The 19,584-nt window shown below is 37.9% G+C and overlaps 1 protein-coding gene across 15 annotated transcripts in view; it reads left to right on the plus strand.

Annotated features, from left to right (window-relative positions):
- The window catches only part of ABLIM2 (actin binding LIM protein family member 2), a 140,273-nt gene that overhangs the window by 84,547 nt on the left and 36,142 nt on the right, over positions 1 to 19,584 (plus strand). For 9 of the 15 annotated variants that reach the window (XM_032685220.1, XM_032685225.1, XM_032685222.1 and 6 more), the window contains exons 7-12: positions 1,915 to 2,002; positions 5,106 to 5,164; positions 8,910 to 8,987; positions 13,553 to 13,699; positions 15,596 to 15,628; positions 18,195 to 18,315. In XM_032685220.1, the coding sequence (XP_032541111.1) occupies positions 1,915 to 2,002; positions 5,106 to 5,164; positions 8,910 to 8,987; positions 13,553 to 13,699; positions 15,596 to 15,628; positions 18,195 to 18,315 (526 nt within the window). The remainder of the gene's footprint in view (positions 1 to 1,914; positions 2,003 to 5,105; positions 5,165 to 8,909; positions 8,988 to 13,552; positions 13,700 to 15,595; positions 15,629 to 18,194; positions 18,316 to 19,584) is intronic. The other 6 variants (XM_032685223.1, XM_032685227.1, XM_032685235.1 and 3 more) reach the window with 2 other exon arrangements.

Raw genomic sequence — 19,584 nt, forward strand, 5'->3', positions numbered from 1 at the left:
TAAAAAGAATGAACTGGAGCAAAGCTGTTTTCAAAATAGCAATTCTGATGTGATGTGTTGCTCTTCTTTATTGCTGATTTAAAATGCTTCAGTGGGGTTTCAGGAGTGAATCAAGTGAGCACTGATGAAGTAAAACCAGAGATTCTTTAACCTAAATTTACTGCACTCCTATGATTGATATTGTGAACAGCAAAATAGCTCCCAGACACAGACTACATTCTATAATATAAATGCCTCTGAAAGCTTTGACATCCAGTCAGTGAGAAAGAGTAAGACAAATCATCCTTGTATTAACAGGGTTAAATTTCCAGATTAATGGAAGGGGGATTTGCAGTGCGGTGCTGTGGAGCATATTTACATCCTGAAGACAGCGGGGCAATACTTCATAGTAGTTTCTTAAAGGCACACACAGTCCTAGTAGCACTTTCAACCCTTTTCAGTTAAGCAGATAATGAGACATTCTACATGGACCAAAATGTGCTTATTTTTAACTTCAGGAGAATTTCTACTGATGTCAGATTTAGCTTAAGCTTAAGTTAAACTTAGTTGAGTAAGTTTGCTAAGCTTTAGAGTTACTTGTTCTCCTGGCTTTTGTTTTTAATGGAAGTGGCATTGACCTTAAGCCATTTAAACCATGTCTAGCACAGAAGAGTGTGGGGTCAAAGAGGGGGAAGGAGATGCCAAGATTTGGCTTTCAGTTCTGTAGGGGGTTTGGAGGAGTGAGGAGTGCTGGGAGCATGTGCAAGAGCCAGCTTTGGGCTGTTGAACTCTGTTTTGTAAGTGTCATCTGAAAGATGGGATAGGAGTGCGGTTTGGAGGGACTGGCCTGTTCTTTTCACTCAGAAGAATATTATTTTTGTCACTGGCTCAAGCCAGTATTACCTTATGATGCTACTGTCCTTGCCTGTGGGAACCAGAGCCAACACCTTTGCCCACAGTCACCCATAGAGTTGAATTTTGGCCAAGCTACCAAAATTGAGTCCTGCATAAATCTCTTGATTCAAGAGTCTTGGGGTTTTTTTGTTTGGGTTTGTTTGTTGTTTTTTTTTCCTGATAGTCATTTGAGGTTAACTTCACCCTTGTCTGTGTTACACATTGATGTTCTGACATAGAAAGGCCCTTGCTCCTTTGCAGCAGGTAGATGCCTTATTTTGAAAAACACAGTGAGGTCAGTGGTTAAACACTTTAAATTAACAGGATTATAAGGTAATTGGGAATTTAAATATATGAAAATCGGTGAGTTACTAAGCTGTTCTTAACAATTGAGGGCTCAGTCCTGTTTTCATTCCAATCAGTGAAAATGGTGCTATTAAATTATGTGAATTAATCTCAGAGCCACTGGCAAAGCTCTTGTCTTGTCTGCATGAGGGAGTCAGTGCACAGTACCCCAAAGTGTCAGCTCTGAACTTACAGTCCTATAGAAACACCACACACATTCCTCATGGAAACCCTTTAGTACCTGCAAGACACTTCCAAAGCAGCTACCAACATTGCTTGCACAAGATGGTTCTTGCTGAGCATTAAGATTATATATTCAGTTGAATCAGGATGAATTTATGATTGAGTTGCAAATCAGTGCTCAAGGTTATGACCTCCCAACTTCCTTGCGCAGGTAAGTTCTAAGCTGCCTCACACTTGGTGCACGGGATGGTTGTTTACAGTGAAAATGTGTTCACTATATAAATTCATTCCCATTCTGTAAATTCAGAAACTTAACTATTGCAGGACCCTAATTACATTTTAAATCACAAATTGTTTAGGATAAAAAATACGCATTGTGGTTGTAGGAGATTGTTGAACTAATTGTCGTTAACTGATTTACACTAATTAGTCGTCATCAAGAGGATGAAAGAAAACCTTCTCATAGTGAAACTGCTGAATTGATCAATATGCTTAATCATTTTTTCCAAACAGGCAGGAGAAAAACATTATCACCCAACCTGCGCACGATGTGTCAGGTGCAATCAGATGTTTGCAGAAGGAGAAGAAATGTATCTTCAAGGTAAAAACAAACAAACAAAAAATAAAATAGTTACACTGGGCCCCTTACCCACACCTGCTAGCATGACTGACCTGTTTTGCACTTATTCTCACTTCATAACTACCAAAGAAAGCAAAGAGTGCAATATGTAGGCTAAGGAAAAGCAAAGGCAAACCCTTGTTGACTCTTACCTATTACTTTTTTCTCAGTTCAAATCCAGCAGTAAGTGTGAATCACAGAAAGAATGATCCGGATGAAAGTTAACACACATGGATAAGAGCAGGTTTCCCAAGGCTGCTGTTGCCATCCAAAGAGCAGTTCTGTACTCATTGCCTGCTTGGGTAGGAAGAGAAAATCTGAAGGTCCTTACCTGAGTTCCCCTCAGACCTCAGAGGGTGGAAAAGAGGTTGCAAAGTGCCCTCAGAGGGTAGAGAGGAGGATGCCATGGCGCTGAAGCCCTTGCCACACAATGTGCCTGTCACTTATGCAGCCATAAGGTTGCCCAGGAGAAATGCTATGTTTCTTCTCAGGGGCTTTCAGTGGTAATAGTGAAGGACTTGCAAAAAAAGTGTTATTTAGAATAGATATGAGCTAAAATCCTTCATATGTAGCAACTGTACTAACTTGATCAAAGAAAACTGACTACACAGTTAAATACAGGGTCAAACACCAGAGAAGATGAAGGCTTTTGCATATGTCTTTGACTGGCATTGTCTTTTCAAAGGAAAATGGAAAAGAGAAACTCGGTAGGATGTGGGAACTGCAAGGCCTGGGGTATTATCCTAAAATAACCTACTTGCCCAGATCTGTATTTACAACTTTGCAATTGTCCACAGTTTTCTAGAAGTGTACTTTGAAATCTTTCCTTAAGCTGGAAAAGTTAGACTTTATTTAAAACACAGCAGTGGTCTCAGTAAGATCTATTTATAATTCACTATGTTATTGAAAATGACAATTCTGTTGCCACTTTGGTTTGCAACAAGAACTAGCTCATTAAAGTACATAATGATCCTTGTCTGTGCTCATGGATTCTCCCTCAGGAGCCAGAAAATGCTGTGGCTCTTCCAATTGCAAAGCAGCTTAGCAGTACTAAGATCCCCTGCCAAATCAATGCTTTAAAAAAGTATATCAAACTACAAATTTGTTTCTAGATTTCAAACCCTTTGAAACCCATTTGCAAGTCAATCTTCTTTTTAAGTTCAGTTTGTTACAGGGGAGGATCACCATGGCTTCACGAACAAAGATTTGGGAAGGGCTCTACCTGATTATTAGTTCAAATAACAGCAAAGTATGCTCAGGTCCTAATAATTTGGACCCATCTTACTCTATTTTCTGGTGCATGAAATGTTCCTGCTAGCTTACTATCATACACTTTTTGCTTCACATAAAAAGCAGTTTCCGTTAGAAACTGATGGTAATGCCATGAAAGATATATGATTAGTTATTTGGACTGCCTTACCTGATATGTTAAATAATAAAAAAATGTCAGAGCCCAGGGTTTTATAACTTGTTCTTCATCCTCTTAATAAACTACTGTAAAATTCCTTCAGGTGTTGCATGTTCCTTAGCAGAAAGTGTCAACGGTTATCCAACAGATGACTTTTGGGTGAAAGGACTCTTCGGTGTGACAGTTTCCCAGCCAGTGTTGTTTGGCTACAAACAGGAATAATTTTATTTAAAAAAAAAATTATCTAAATACTTATTAAATTAATTGGAAAGATTTGCATCAGTTTATGGGAAATACGGGGCAAGTTCAGACCCACTGCAACTGGAAGACAACTTAGCATTAAATTTAAAGGTGTTCTAAATATATTTCTTAGTGGTTCAGTACCGAAAAACTTCAGTAACTTCAGTAAACATAGTTTATCTGGTACTTACACTCTTATACTGCAAGAGTCTGAGTTCATCTGGGTTATTTTTGTGAAATAAATTCTAATGATCTCCATCTGTCTTCTGGGAAATAGACTTTCTGTTTCTATCTTGTTTCCAAAATCCACTAGTTAGAAAACTATCAAACTGCTGTGAAAACAAAGCATTTCCAATAACTTTGGTGCTCTCCACCCAGTATAAACATTAAATATTTATTACACAAAGGTTCTCAATTTCCCATTTAGTCAAGCAGAAGTTGCAGTGCATTCCCATTATTTAACTGTGCCGAGCTTTAGTTTGTGGCTTGTCCGAACTGACTGGCATAAAGATAAAGGTTCCTCCTTACTGTTAAAATTTACAAATAATTATTTTATTTTATATTGTTCTACACATTCTGCTTCCACTGAACACTTAAGTTTTGAACACTGTGTTCAGCTTTTAAAAATACGTTTTATCCTTAGTGACCACTGCAAAACTATTAAGTTTCTATCTGACACTCAAAGTTTACTTATATCTCTTCATAATCCTCTTACATGCAATACTTACATTCAATAGAAAATTGGATCATTCTCTGTTTCCTGCTTCCTCCAGGATGGATATGGCCCTGAATTTGTTCCTTAGTACTTAATTAACGAGCGACAAACATATAGAAGTGCAAGATCAGAACAGTGACGGAGTCAGAAAGACAGACTGGATTTTCAGCTAGGGTTACATGCTGCAATACTATTCCATCCCATCACAATGTGCTACTTTGTATGACCTGGGCCAGACTATTACAAGAATAAGAGTGCAGAAAATTCTAGCTATATATAAGGGAAAAAACTACCATGAGAGTGAAGCAGGTTGCCCAGAGATGCTGTGTGATCTCCGTCCTTGGAGATATGCAGAACCCAACTGGATACAGCCCTTCCTGCTGCAATGGAACCTGCCCTGAGCAGGAGGTTGGACTGGAAGAACTCCAGAGATCCCATATCACACTTCTTAGGACTCAGGTTTTGATGTTGATCTCCCATATTGAAACATACATAGCTTTCTGAAATGCACTTTATCTTTTAAAATGTGTGTGATCAGGCTTACTGGTATTGAGAGGATGTCAGTTTTAGCTTTGAAAGTATCCATGCATTAGCAGGGGAAATAGTCAGTATGCTGTGTCTTAGAAAACCTTATAGGAGGGTTTAATAAGGTTCTTATTTTGAACTTCTTAAGATTCTTATTGGGGAACTGAATTAAGCAAATCTTTAAATTTTCTTTCCAGGAACATCCATTTGGCATCCAGTTTGTAGACAGGCTGCAAAGGCTGAAGAAAAAAACAAGGTAAAAGACTGTATTTTTACCCAGTGTTATTTGATTGTCATATTATTCTCTAAACTTTTATTGCAGCAGGCATGGAGGGAAAGGTTTGGAATTTTTTCACAATGGTAATTTTAAATTTTAAAAGACAGGGATCTTGTACGTTAATATAATGTAATAATGTAATGTAAATATTCTGCCTTTACTTAGTGATTAAAGCTACAACTTCAAGAGAATGGTGACCTAAGAGTTACATGTATAAGCTAAATAAGAAAAAATATGAAAATATGAATAAGAAAGAAAAGCTAATTTTTAACTTCTGTCTATGATGTGATCAGTGCATGACCTCTTCTCTTTTTATGTGGCTCTGAACTTAAAAGATCAGAGGGTTTTCACTTTATTTGTTTTTACAAAAAAAGTCCTTCCTTGGAGTTTCTTTTTTATTATTTGTTTGTAAAATGTTGGCAAGCCAGTCCCAACTTAATTTAATCTCTGGCTTTAAGTACCTCCTTAAGTTGGATGATTTGTGCACCTGTCCGTGTGCAAGGGGAAAAGGGGGGGAGTTCTGGCAACTTGAATTACAAAGTTAGCAGATGAATAAGCTGCCCCTAGGAAATGAAAAATTAATGATCCCTCTGAAGTGGTGGGATTGAGTTATAACTATCTAATTTAATGCAGAGGCTGTGTATGGGGTTTTTTCACTTCTGATGTTCTCTGATGCTCCAAGTGGTACCCTTGGTATCCCTGTTCAGAAAAACTCTGCTCTGGCTCAAGTCTTGGAGGAAGGCACATGGGACAATCTGAACAGCAGGCAGCAGCTATAAAAAGATTGTTTACGAATCTGGTGTGTTAGCAAGTGAAACTTTGACTAAATTACAGTTTGAAAAAATTTTTTTTTGGGTTTTACCCTGAAGGATCTTGGCTATGTTTTTTGTACCCATGTTTTTGGAAAGTGATTGCTCTGGTGTTCTTCGTGACAAGCTGTGAATATGAAATAATCTTCCTGAGTATATGTTTGTCTTTGAGTTTATCCTCTTTTTATGGTCTTTCTACTCCTTATTGAAAAAATAAAGTCAGAAGGAAGGATGCTGTTTCAAAGAGGGTAATAATGAACTTCTCAACATAACTTGTAAACTTTGGAAAGGGGTCTAGTGCTTGAGAAATTTGCTGATCAACCTTGCAGTTTGTTGTTTTCAAGTTATCTTCCTAAGTATAGATATATGCACAGCATGTAATTAAAGTAGGTGATAAAGGCAAAAGGAGTAAGCAGCAGCGTGCTCCAAAGCTTTAGAGATGGAATGAAGGGGAAAAAGAAGTTGTGAAAGAGAGTGACAGCATAAAGAAAAATGATGGGAGAGTGAGATTGTAAGCAGAAGGCATGAAGCTGGAAAAGACAGAAGAAATTAAAGCATCAAGAGAAAGTAGGGATTATAAAAAGGCATAAAGGAAAAAGAGGTAGGTGGAAGAAGAAGAAAAATGTATAGTACGGAGAAAAGAACTAACAGAGGCAATAGAATCAACAGAGTTGTGTTTTTATTGAAAAAGATAGGAGATTATGTTCAGCAAGCGTGGACTGGGCATGCAAAAAGAGGTGATCATGCAGAGAATAAAAGATGTGTGAGATGTGGAATGGCTCGTGTGCAATTCTTTAGCCACCCGAGTCCTTCTCCTTCTCCCTTCACCACTCGGTTTGTGGTTGTGATATTGGGGATTGCCCTGACCCAGGTGCAGGACCTTGCACTTGGCCTCATTGAACTTCGTGAGGTTTGCATGGCCCCACTCCCCAAGTCTGTCAGGGTCCTTCTGGATGGCATCTGGATGGCACACCAGCTGGGTGTCCTCTGCAGGTTTGCCAAGGATGTGCTCAATCCCACTGTCACTGTCATGGATGAAGATACTAAGCACTACTGGTCCCAGTATGGACCCTTAGAGGACACTTATTACTAATTTCCACTTGGACAGTGAGCCATTGTTCAGAGGGGTTACTGGAAATGTGCCAGACTCATGCTGGGTTTTCTGGGGAAGGACTCAAAGGTGGGAGACTGGGATGGGTCTCACTGGATGCCAGGGAAGCAGCATGTTGCAGCCAATGACAGAAGAACCAGGGGAAGACCCAGAACTTGAAAGGGACCTCTGGAGGTCATCCAGTCCAACCTCCCTGCTCCAGCATGGCCACCTAGAGCCAGCTGCCCAAGACCATGCCCAGGACACAGAAAGAAGCTCTGAAGCTTTATCTACGGAATCCTGAGCTTAATCCAAAACTGTGATTTGACTTTAACAGGGTTTAAAACATTGGAATAGTGCAATTTTCTTCAGTTATTTTTCTCTTCTGCATTGGGTTTCCTGTAAGGACATTGTGAAGGAGAATTATGATTTGTACATTACATGAGATGCATTGATGACACTTTCATATCATTTACACAAGTTCTGGAAAACTGAAAACTGCTTTAACTATGCAGGAGAAGCATTTAATTACACTGGCCATGTTAAATGATCATCCTGAGAGCAGCCACAAGTATTTCTCAGATATTTCCATGCTTGCTCCCTTGGACCTTCTGAGTGTGTGCAGAGCCTCAGTGCGAGACAACTGAAAATTAGAAGGATGAAATTCCAAAATCCTAGTCAGACATGCCAAAACAATTAAACTGAATGTTTTTTATATGACTACACATCTCCACATATTGTCTCAAGAGAAGCCACAGGACTATTTGGGCTAAAGAAGGTCAGTAGAAGGATACTCGTGACAATTTAGTTTGTTTGGTCTGTTATCACAAAACAGTACAGATATATTTACATATTGCTCTAAAAGCTAGTAAATACTTCAAAACTGAAGTAGTAGGAAGGATGCTACATTGACCTGACAGCTTAATATTGCTAAAATTCTTTTAGGGGTTTGAATAGTTGTAACCTCCGAATAACAAGTGTCAGCTTTCAGTGAGACAATAAATTGTGGTCACTCTGAGTGCATGGAAAAATACATACTTTGCAATCAAGGACAGATTTTTCCATAGATGGGCAAGAAAATTTTCCCAGAATTAACATATCTAGGTAAAAGAGGTTATAAACCCATCAATTTCATAGCAAGATTTGTTTAAACTTCAGTCACAAATGACAGGTCTGTTCACTTGTGGTTAATACAATTGCATCTCACAGGCCTTTGTTATTTAAAAGTAATTATATTTTTCATCATAAAGGAATCTGCCAAAAAGAAAGCAATAAGTGTCACATCGAATGCCAGAATGATTGAAAACAGAGCAAAACTGGTTGAGTATTAAAATTAATATGATAGTCTTACAATCAGTGAAGGAGGGTAGCTATCCTGTGGGCTCTCTGATGCAGGATGCTCTGCAGGATGTCGTGTTTGCTATGAGTGAATGGCACAGTAGCATCACATGTTCCAGACACAATGTAGAATGGTTTGATGGCATAACCTTGGAGTAAAAATGCTGCTACTGTATCATCTTGTAACTTCACCTGTCCCTGGTAGTGCCCAAAGGCTGTCCTCGCACCCCAGAAGTGATCCAGCCTATTTCGTTCTGGAGAAGGGAAAAGAAAGTCAACAATTTTTGCATTTTCGAAAGGTTAATTTGATTGATTGAAAAAGTGTTCTTTTATATTTAACTTTGTGCCTGTATGTTTTGAGCTCTCTATGTCATTTTTGAGAGGTAAAGGTTAAATTAAATTAAATGTCTTTTACGTTCTTTCTGAAATAACAGTTGCATTATCTTTCCCTCTCCTCCATTTCCTATCTACTTCTCTTCTACCGTAGGAAACAAGGACTTCTTCTGAGAGTATTATTTCTGTACCTGCTTCAAGTACATCAGGTTCCCCAAGCCGTGTGATCTATGTGAGTATTTCATGGTGAAATTGCCAAATTCCTTCTGTGGGATGGGGAAAATCCTGTGCTTCCTTCTACAGTTTAGCACACTGTATGGAAAGTTAGTGTCTCCAAACCACTGCAGTTGGTGATTCCTCTAAAATGGAATTTACTTTCTCAAGTTTAAAATGTTTGAATACTGCATTTGCCATAACAGAATACTGGCAGTTTCCTCTAATTTTTGGTGGTGTATTTATAGCACTTGAATTACAACTAGAGCTGGCTTATACCAAAGCATGCAGAATACCACAATGCTTTCTAAAAAGAAAAGTTTAAGTAAACAGTACAGCCCACAGGTAGATTACAAGCTTAGATTTGAACACAACTTGTCTAAATTGAGCTCTTGAGCCTGCATCTGGTTGCTTATGAAAACACTCATGCGTCTGATTGCTGGACTCTGCCCTTGCCAAATGCCAGTCCCTAACCTCAGAGGAGCTTTGACGTGTTTATGGTTTAAGAAGTGCTAGCTCTGGAAAGCCCAGAGAGAGAATTCAAAATAACAGGTATTGTAAAATCTTACGATGAGTCTTTTTTCAATAAAAGATCAAAATTGCTGTAGGTAATGTTCATGGCCAAATTCTCAACAATAGGTAAAAAATATCTACAAGTGTGGCATGATCCATACAAATATCTCTTGAAGAGCTTCAGTATTTCAGGACATTTCTATGTTCTGGCCAAGTATCCCTTTGGTAGATGGATTGTTCTCATCAGTTAGGGCCATATGGTGAGAAAATTGCTGGAGATGCAATTGCCTTCCAGAGAGGTAATTTTACAAATATTGAGGGCTTTTATCTACTACACTAGGACAAGCAAAAAAATACCTTGGATCTTCTTCCTTCAAGTAAAAGTTATTTTGAATGCCATATACCCTTTGTCTGAGCAAGACTGAACTCAAAGTGGAAGAACTGCCCCTTATCGAAATGCTTATTAGTGTTTCTGAGCTCCAGTGCTGGTGAATACCAGTGGTATACTCCAGTAAAACAATGTCATTGTGAAGACAATTCATTGTGCTGGGAGCCTATTATCATGTAAGCACTTCTTTTGGCCAGATGATCTCTATTTCTCCAGCCATGAACCATCTTATTGTTTTTATCAGCATGAGCATTCTTCTAAGATTTATGTGTTTTTAGTGACAGTTATCTGACTGTAGGATGGTACTATTTTTCTTCATGTTTGTGATTACAGTTTTAAATACACTTCACAGGCTGTTAAAAGTCAAGGACTTGTTTTTGAAGGCTATCATTAAATCAGCACACAACTCTAATGTTTGTTACTGTAATATGCAGCTGCGACTATGAAAGAATAAAGTTGTCTAGAAAATATGAGTCAATTGGAAAAAAAGATTCCCCAGAGAAGAACAAGTTCTTGCTCTGTCTTGTCTCTGCTTAATTTTCAAAGCTGCGAGATTAATTAAATCCAATTTTGGCTTTCACAGACAGGAAAGTAAAAAGTATTAAAAACATGTTACTGAATTCTATATTACCAAAATGGTTCCTTGGCTTTTCTACATCTCCTTCTCTTACAGGAGTGTTGAGATGTACAGGCATGTTCAAGATTTGTCTTGTGTGCTTTTGTGATTGGTTTTGCCAAACATAAATTCATGCTTCCACTGAAAGAAAGGTCCTACACACCATGTAGCCCTGTCCTTCTTTGGCCATGTCTTCTCATCTCCTCTTTGGTGCTAGTACTAGTGGGTACACAGAGGTGTGATCAGTCAAATTTGAGACCAGATTGAGCTAAAAAATAATCCAGGAAAAACCCCCAGACAACAAAAAGAGGTTAAAAAAAAAGAACCAGTTGTCTGCATGTCTTCTAGTGGTAACGTAGAAGGCAGAGTTGGATGGTGCACTCAGGGCAGCAGCTTTCAACAGGAGTGTAGATTTAGATCACTAAAACCCATAGTAAAACTGTGCCTTGCCAACTGGTGAGCTCTGTGAAGTATTGTGTTGGACAAAAGGGAATCTAGGGAAAACCGTTAAAGCTTAGGAACTGTGAATTTGTGGTGCTCATACTTTCAAAGGCATCAAGTCAGAGCAATGCAGTCGTTCTGAACAACGTCCCATCTCAGGGCAGGCGTGTTTCTGGGTCACAGTTGAGTTGTCATCTAAGAAGAAGAAAAGTGTATTTCGACTCGATCTGAATGTGGTTTATACAGTTGCTTTATTAAAGCCATACCACTTTTTCTTCTTCTACTGATAACAGGCTTTGGTGTCTTCTTGCACTGAGAGAGGGCACAGGCCAGTGCCTTTTGAAGGTAATACTGGGTGTCTTTTCATGATCTTTAGTGATGGCTTCATTATATCCAGACTGAAAGTTGCCTTAGTGCTGACATGCCCTCAGAGCCCCTAAATGCCACTTAAAAATTAGTTGATTTCTAAATTATGCCATTAAATTAGATTTAAATAAAAGTCCTGCTTTATACTTCACTACATTTTATTAAGAGAGAGTTAGGTGCTCCAACTTAATATATCCAGCTGGAAAGTTTAGGTTAGTTTACATGTCTGTGTTGTGTGTTCTCTTATACAAGGAGTAGAAATCACACTATTTTTTATACAGATCATATTCACAATTATACAATTGTAAAATTACATATTCCAAATGAAATAGATACTCTAAACTTAGAGCATGGTTTTAACAGAATCCAAAATACCAGATTATTGAAGAACTGGCTTAAAGCCTCTAAGTTGTAATTTGAGCCTTCCTTAGCAGATTTGAATTCCACTCACATAATTGAAAGTAGGTGAAACAAATAAAATAAAAAACCAGTGTAGATTGAATGTCTGGCGAATTGAGTGTTTAGGAAACAACTGTATCCCTAAGGTGTTTTTTCATCCAAATTTGCTTACATCTTTATATCTAAACTGAAAGGTATTACTTAGCTACATAAATTTTACTCCTGACAGTTCTAAAGTCTAGTGAGAAGTTGCACATCTACATGGAGAGATGGAGGCAAAAAAACCTGTAATTCATGTTTAAATATTCCCAGTTCTGAACTTCCTTGGACTTACTAGAATAATGCTCACAAGCCTGGATACCTTAAAAATGAAATCACAGCCTCCTTGGCCTTTCTTCTAGGTACAATGCTGCCAAAGTGTTCCTGGAACAGATGTGATGGACAGACTCCTTACCTTTGCATTACTTGTCTCTGCATCAGAGCTTGCCACTGGCTTCTCAGTAGGGAGGGACTTATTTTTATTAGGGGTCTGTTTCTTTGCTCTTTAGCTTCTTAAAGTAGCTGGAAGGAAGGGGAGATCTATAGATTGATGAAGAATCACATATTTGGTTAAAACACATTTTTTCATTAGTTTTGAGGATGGGAATATGTGATGATTATGGCAGCTTTGTTGTACTTTCTTAGTTAAGAGGAATCTTCCTTCTTTCCATGTAGTTTAAGTTTGAACGAAGTCATGCATTGTTTTAGAAAAAAGGATGACTGAAAATTATCAGACTAAATTTTTCCTGCATGATTAACCTGATAGAAGACTTCCCTGGAAAATCTATTGAAATTTTCTTAGCTCATACTAAGAAAAAGTATAATTACTGCACACATAAATCCTAGATACTTTTTGTATTTTTGCATGTGGAAAACATTATTACAGTTTTATAGCTGATCATACTGATATTTTCAGAGAACAGCAAGATTCACTCATCATTTTACTGCCAAAAAAGAGCTTATCATTCTGCAAAATGTGAACTGGGAATGAGGCAATTATGCTGCCTATTTCTCCACTCTCAATGTGACCAACTTGTAATCATATCTACAAGATAGTATGTGCTGGATACAGTTTTGGTGCAATTATAGGAAGGATAATCTGTGCAAATGTGGCAGTTTGATAGTTAACACTTTTGAAATAAGCGTAGTAATAGGAGAATGGGGAGCAACACAGCCCTTTCCCTCTGTTGGCTCTGTGAATCTTATGACATGATTTGAACTTTACTTGATTGGCATCTGTGATCTTCCATCTCATCCACCATGCTGCAAATCCATCATCTGTTGGTTTGTGACCCAGAATTAAGGGCTACTTAGACATAGTCAGGAAAGGAGGTGAAGCTGTGAGACACTACTTGAATGGGAAAGATTAACGACCTGACTAATGTTTTTAAGCATATGGAGAAGTATACGTTGGAAATATATATTTGATTATTCACTACTGCTTACAGTAGGGGAATTCTGCACAGTGAAACCACTTCAAAATTAAGGTTGTTTTGCCTGAAAAACACTGCAATATCTGTCTCGTATATCTGTTTGTGCAGACAGGAGTAAGTGGGATATAACCAGGGAATTGGAATGATGCCATGCTACTCCTGTTAGCCAAATGTCAGTGGCAAAGTCATAAAAGTGACAAAGTATATAAAAGAAAACAGCAGTAATATTTTGCATTGTGTAGTAAATACTAGAGATTTATATGTGCACAAACACAAAAGGTGTTTTTTTATGATGATGACTTTTCTACCTATGCTTATCTGTCCTTGTCTGATTGCATCCTGATCATATTCTTTCTTGTTCTCACTACTTTCTTTCCTCCTTTTCTTAGGCAAAGCTTGGAGATGAAATTCTTGACTACAGGGATTTGGCTGCTCTTCCTAAAAATAAAGCCATCTATAACATTGACCGCCCAGATATGATCTCCTATTCTCCATATATCAGTTACTCTTCAGATGACAGGCATAGTTACGGGGAGGTACTGAAACATGGGTATTTTTTTCCTATGAGTTTCAGGTTTTATGTGCGTCATTGAACATGTTGCTGAACACTACTAAACATGTGCATAACTTTTTTAAAAAAATGTAACTTTTATAGCTTCAGTTAATTGAGTCATGTCATCCATTCATTCACAAGGCCTTCCAAAAAAAATCAAACAAGACCAACATGTTCATTTCACTTTTTAGTTTGTGGAAATGAAAGAATTGCTTTCTGTGATCATTTTTTAAAGAGATGACATGTAATTAAAATATGTTTTTCCATGAGAGTAGTTTCTGCATGCGGTAGGAAACAGGAGCCATTGCTAATTATAATGCAAAAATCAGAAGGGAAGCCAAATGTCTTCCATGATTTTTTTTTTTTGAAGTGTACCATGTTATTTTGGTAACACAACAGCGGTATCACTTTCCTATGTCCAAATTTCTTTCAACTGTCCCTTACTAAAGTTCACCCTCATGTCATGCACGCACTTCAGCCTTTTCATATGCAGAGCTAATATGATACAGTTTGTGCTAATGAAATCTAATTTAACATTATACTAATAACTAATAGTAATTCTGTGTTTGCAAAACATACTTGTATGTAACTCCTGTCATGCAAGTTAGCTTTTCTTCTTTCAACATATGTACCTTTCATTTGACTTTCTGATTTCTTTTAAAATTTTAGCTACGTTTTTACAAACCAAACCTTTTCTATGTGATAGGTATTAGCAAGATATATACAGTCTAGAGTGGAAGTCTGCTTTGTTCTCTATAAGTGAATGGGTAGAAATAAATTCTATAATTGATAGCCATAATGTTTTTACTAGCCCTAGTTCTTCTATCACTTATACCTTTTACATTTAATCAGTACCACTAAAGTCTCAATACTACTGTCAGGTGAAGTGCAGCACATATGTTAGGCTTTACAGACTTTCTTCCAAACCCTCTCTGCCCAATGCTGAACCACAGTAGCTCCATTATAATGTATCCAAAAAGAATTAAAATTGTATTTGATAAAGGCTTTAAATGGCACTTAGGTCTCTGATTTCACAAAACTAAAAGCTGCTGCCTAATACTGAACCTATGGAGCATAAGCATTTCCTTTGTCTGTCAAAATTTGTTGGTGCTGATAATGTTTGTGGCCCTCCTCAACTGCCTGGTGACATCTAGGCTTGGCAGAGGTGCATAGACCAAACAACCTTCTACCCCATTCCTGTGAGGACTCAGTCATTGCACCTGCTCCATGGTGATTTTGGGCTATGCTTGCAATCCAACGTGCAGGTTTTCCTGGTGCCCCAAATATTTATATCCTTTGTATTGCCAGAGGAAAAAAAAACCCAAACCCTGTCTTCCAAATTTCAGCATCCTGGTTACTACCTGCAGCTGTGATAGTTTCACTAGATTTGCTCAACTAGGCAAACATAGCATTTAATTTTGAAAGGAAAATGAGCAGCAAATCGTCAAATTACATGATGTTTAATTGAAAATCAAATAGTGCAGATATTTTGTTTTTCCTTAAAACAGCAAGTTCTAGTCCTGATTCTGGAGGTCCTTCAGTGCAGATTTAATTAGGGCTTGTGTGTAGTTCTCAGGCAGTTGTTTTAAATGAGAGTTCGCTACTAGCAGCACTCTCTGTGGCGCAGGACTGGCCTCACCAGACCCCAGGACTTTGTAGTAGAGAAATCCCTAAAAGACTAATATGAAATTATTTATATATTATTCCTTATGTACTTAAAAACAGATAATAAGAAAAAATGCCCTAACTTAATTGACAGGTGTTTTTCCTAACTGTATCATGTGTATCATGGATAGTGATATTTTTAAAGTAGTTCTTCTCACAAGTAACCTCATGCATGAATTTGTATCACTAATTTGTTGTGTGTTGCTGTTTGCAGTCACCTCAGTTGCTCTCTCCAACACCTACTGAGGTAATCCCCAATGCCTTTGTTCTCCTATTCTGACCCATTCTGTGGTGCATAAACCTGGTCATACTGATAACCAGCAGCATCTGAAGTGTGGGGTTTGCCTCCTGCCTCCGCAGTGCATGGGGTTTATAATTTATGCTTTTCACAGTGTTACTTGTGTTCGATAAGTACTCTGCTTCTGGATTGTCATCTGTATGCATCTGTCTCCACTGTCATCCATGTTTCTGCTTTCCAAAATAAAGGTGGTATGGTGGTCACTTCTTCAAGCTCTACTTAATAAATTATATTGGGAAATATGATTTATGTTTACGTTTAAAGCTGCCAGCATGAGTTGACTTGAATTGATGCTTGGCAAAGCTTTCTCTTCATTTTATTTCTCTTTTTTTATTCCACAAATAGTTAAACTACTTACACTATTTGTGCTCACATACTGTTAAATCATTTGCACATACCTGAACTTCTAGATCGGTGTCCTTTGATGTGCATTAATGATCAAAACTAGTCATTGCTTCAAGAAACATCACTTTGGAAGCAGTGAAAGCATTTCACATAGTTTCCCAGATTACGTACTCAATTACATATCAGGGGTCTGGCTAATTTCTCCATTATCCCAGTTTATGTACTGCAAAATTTTGGTAATCATGGAAAACTGCAAATTGTCATTAAGGACTGTAAATCACAAACTGTTACTTTAACCATTAATTAAACAGAGAAGTTAACCAATAGAGATGTAATTTAATTAATAGTTTAAAAATAAAAGCGTGCTTTATTTAATACTGGGTTTCATGAACTAGATTGTTTCTTACAGAGATACAAGTACACAAAAGGTAAGGTCTAAACAATATGAAGACTTGGTGTTTTGGAAGATTATAATAATGTCCTTTAAATTACATATGAGTTAACAAAGTGCCAAAAGTGATACTGGTGTGGAGGTTGGGGCTGCCATGATTTGTGTTACATGAATACTCTCACGATATCCAGCATCTCTGTGCTTGCTGTCTTTCTCTGAAGAGTCCATTATCAGGTGCTTGGGCATCATCATCTGCAAACTTGTCACCAGTTTTGTTGCAGCGATTTTTATTAGAGGAAAATTCCACTCTGTCATACAATTGGACACATCACAGACCATTAGCTAACATTCATATGATATTTAAATATCATCACAAGACTTTGTAGAGACATTGCAATAGCACTTGTAACTCTCTTCACAAAGGTTTGAATGGGTAGTAAATAGTGTAACTACTTTGGGAGGGAAACATGTCAAGCTGGACATAGAGTTGGTGGCAGAATACCCACAGAATGCTGCATGCTTGGGAAGGCATCAGTTGCTCTCTGCTTTTTCATGATTTCTCCTAAACTTGATATTAAAGCAGTAATGCTGCTGACCACTGTACAAAACTGATTTTCCACTTTTGAAAAGGCAGTCATTGGGCCTGGGGTGAGGTTGAAGGAATGGAGCACACCTGAACCACAGGAGGAAAACTGATGGTGTGGGAATATTGTACATCTCTGTAGAGTCAAGGATAATCCCATCTAAAGATGAATGTATGGATATAGTTAAGCTGTCCTGATAGGAATCTGGGTGATGATCATGGGGCCAAGTAGGGTCTACTGCGTGTTTAAATGATGGAAAATCCAGTGGGAGTCACACAGATGCTGAAGGGTGTCCCCATATTCATAAGTGACTAACACCTGCTATGGTATAGCATATCTTTACTCATTTCTACTGGGATAGGAGAAGGGAAGAATTTTTTGGAGTATGTCTTTCCATAAAGGAGCATCTGCAGTTTACTTTGATTTGTTCCAATTTGAAGTTAACTCAAACCAATTCTCACTTGTCTTAAAAGAAACAAGAAATTTGAATTTGCTTATGTAGCTAGTTTACAAAAAGTCACTTCCACATCTATTTCACTCAGTAAGGCTTTTGCTGTTAAGAAGACATGCAAATTGCAGTTGCAGTTTAACTAGCTGTAGGGAGTGAGAGGCTTGGAATGGGTGTACATGGTTTTAACTGGTGTACATGGTTTTAACTTGTTGAAACCACAGGTTTAGTGGGACTTGAGTTGTCTTACTTGCTTTGCACAAGTATTAATGCTATTGCTGTATATGAGTGTTTATAGCATAATGACCGTGTTACAGTGTGGTACACTGGGCAATTTATACAGTTGGTTTTGTGATTTAATGAACCCAACAAATGCTGGTTTTTGTGTTGTCTATAACCATCATGCACCCATTCATAGGGGCACAAAGTGGCCATAATGCTATCATGCTAACCTAATCTCATCTTCCACCCACCTATATATGTTTTTTTCAAATTATATTGTAATTTTAAATTCATGTATGTGCTGACTTTCCTGGTAACATGACCGTTCTCTGATACTTGGCAGAGCTCTTTCAGTCACACTGAGGTGGAGGTGCTGAAAGCCACCTCATTTCACTGGGATTGCATGGAATCTTAGGACAACCACTTCCATCCCCACAGCACAGAAACATGCAAAATGGCATACTCTGCCTGTTTCAGAAGTCATTTCTCTTCCCTAATGATGTATATTTTGTGTCTTCCTCTAAGGGTGACCAAGATGACAGATCTTTCAAGCAGTACAGAACATCAAGCCCGAGCTCTGCTGGCTCACTGGGCTATGGTCGCTACACCCCAACCTCCCATTCTCCTCAGCATTACAGCAGACCAGGTAATCAAAAAGCAGCCTTACTTATTCTCTAGATTTTTCCATGACTTGGTTTTATGATGCAAGTAGAATAAACTCCAGGGGACAGGAGTTTAAAGTGGAATAGCAGTTCATTGCAGTGATTTATTTACTGTAATTAGAGAATCCCATGGGAAGAAAGGGAAGAAAGGAAACAAGTGCTTCAGGAACATGCATTGAAACAAAGAAAAATAGGCATTTAAAAAAATTTGATTTTATGTAGATACAAGATAGAATAGTTTAAACACTTAATCCTGGTCCCATCTTGCCTGAAGGTACATATTCAATCCACAGCTCTTTCAAGGTGTGGCACAGTAGCAATGAATGCACACAAGACGATGATTGAGTGATTTCGTATCCTTTCTTGTATCACAGGGTCATGGTTCATGTCTCCTCTCCACAGGGCAAGAGCTGGAGGAGTGATTAGTGATTCTAGTGGCTGGAGATTGAAGGCCAAGTTGATTTAGTCGAGAAGTTTACAGCAGTGTTTATTGCAGCTTTGGGCTGTAGTAGCAGCTGTGCTGGTGCTCTTGTCAGAGAGGAGGGATCACCTCTTTCTGACCTTTGCATTGGAATGCCTTACAAAAGCCCATTAATATTTGGGATTTGCACAGAGTTTTATCCTTGGAAATAATCAATAAAATTGCTCAAAATTAATTCTGTTTTTTTCTCAACTCCATCCTTCTGGTGGAGAACACAGATCATTTATATTATTTTCTTGGTGTCTTTTAATTAACGTTGGGGATACATTATAATTATAAACTAGTTCAGAAAATTGTGGGTTCTTAATCTTTCCAGGGAAATGAAGATTTTATAGGTAACAGAAATGGTTTTTGCAGGAATTGAATATTTTTACATAGTAAAATCTTTGACAAAGTGGAAATGAGTTTGAGTATAAAAAGATCTATTAGAGAGAGGAAAGATGGTTTCTCCTGAAGGTCTGTCATGCCTAAACTTAGCAACACACCGTTAAAGCAATAAGGAAAGACAAAAGGATTTCCAAATGAATTCTAATGTTTTACAGCTTCATTGAAACTTTAGAAGATAATCATCATAATCACCATTTTTAATAATTGCCATTAGTCCTCCAAAGTATGTTTTCAGGACATTATTACAGCAAAGCAAACAAAGATGATGTTTGACAATGGTTTACAAGGTACTTAATAATATGTCTAACTTTCAGAGCTCAGATAACTTCAGGATGTTTCTTCAAATACTTAAATTAGCTGTGCACTGGAGTGCCCTGGTGCATTG

Source organism: Chiroxiphia lanceolata, chromosome 4 (assembly GCF_009829145.1).
Source record: "Chiroxiphia lanceolata isolate bChiLan1 chromosome 4, bChiLan1.pri, whole genome shotgun sequence".
Lineage (NCBI taxonomy): Eukaryota > Metazoa > Chordata > Aves > Passeriformes > Pipridae > Chiroxiphia > Chiroxiphia lanceolata.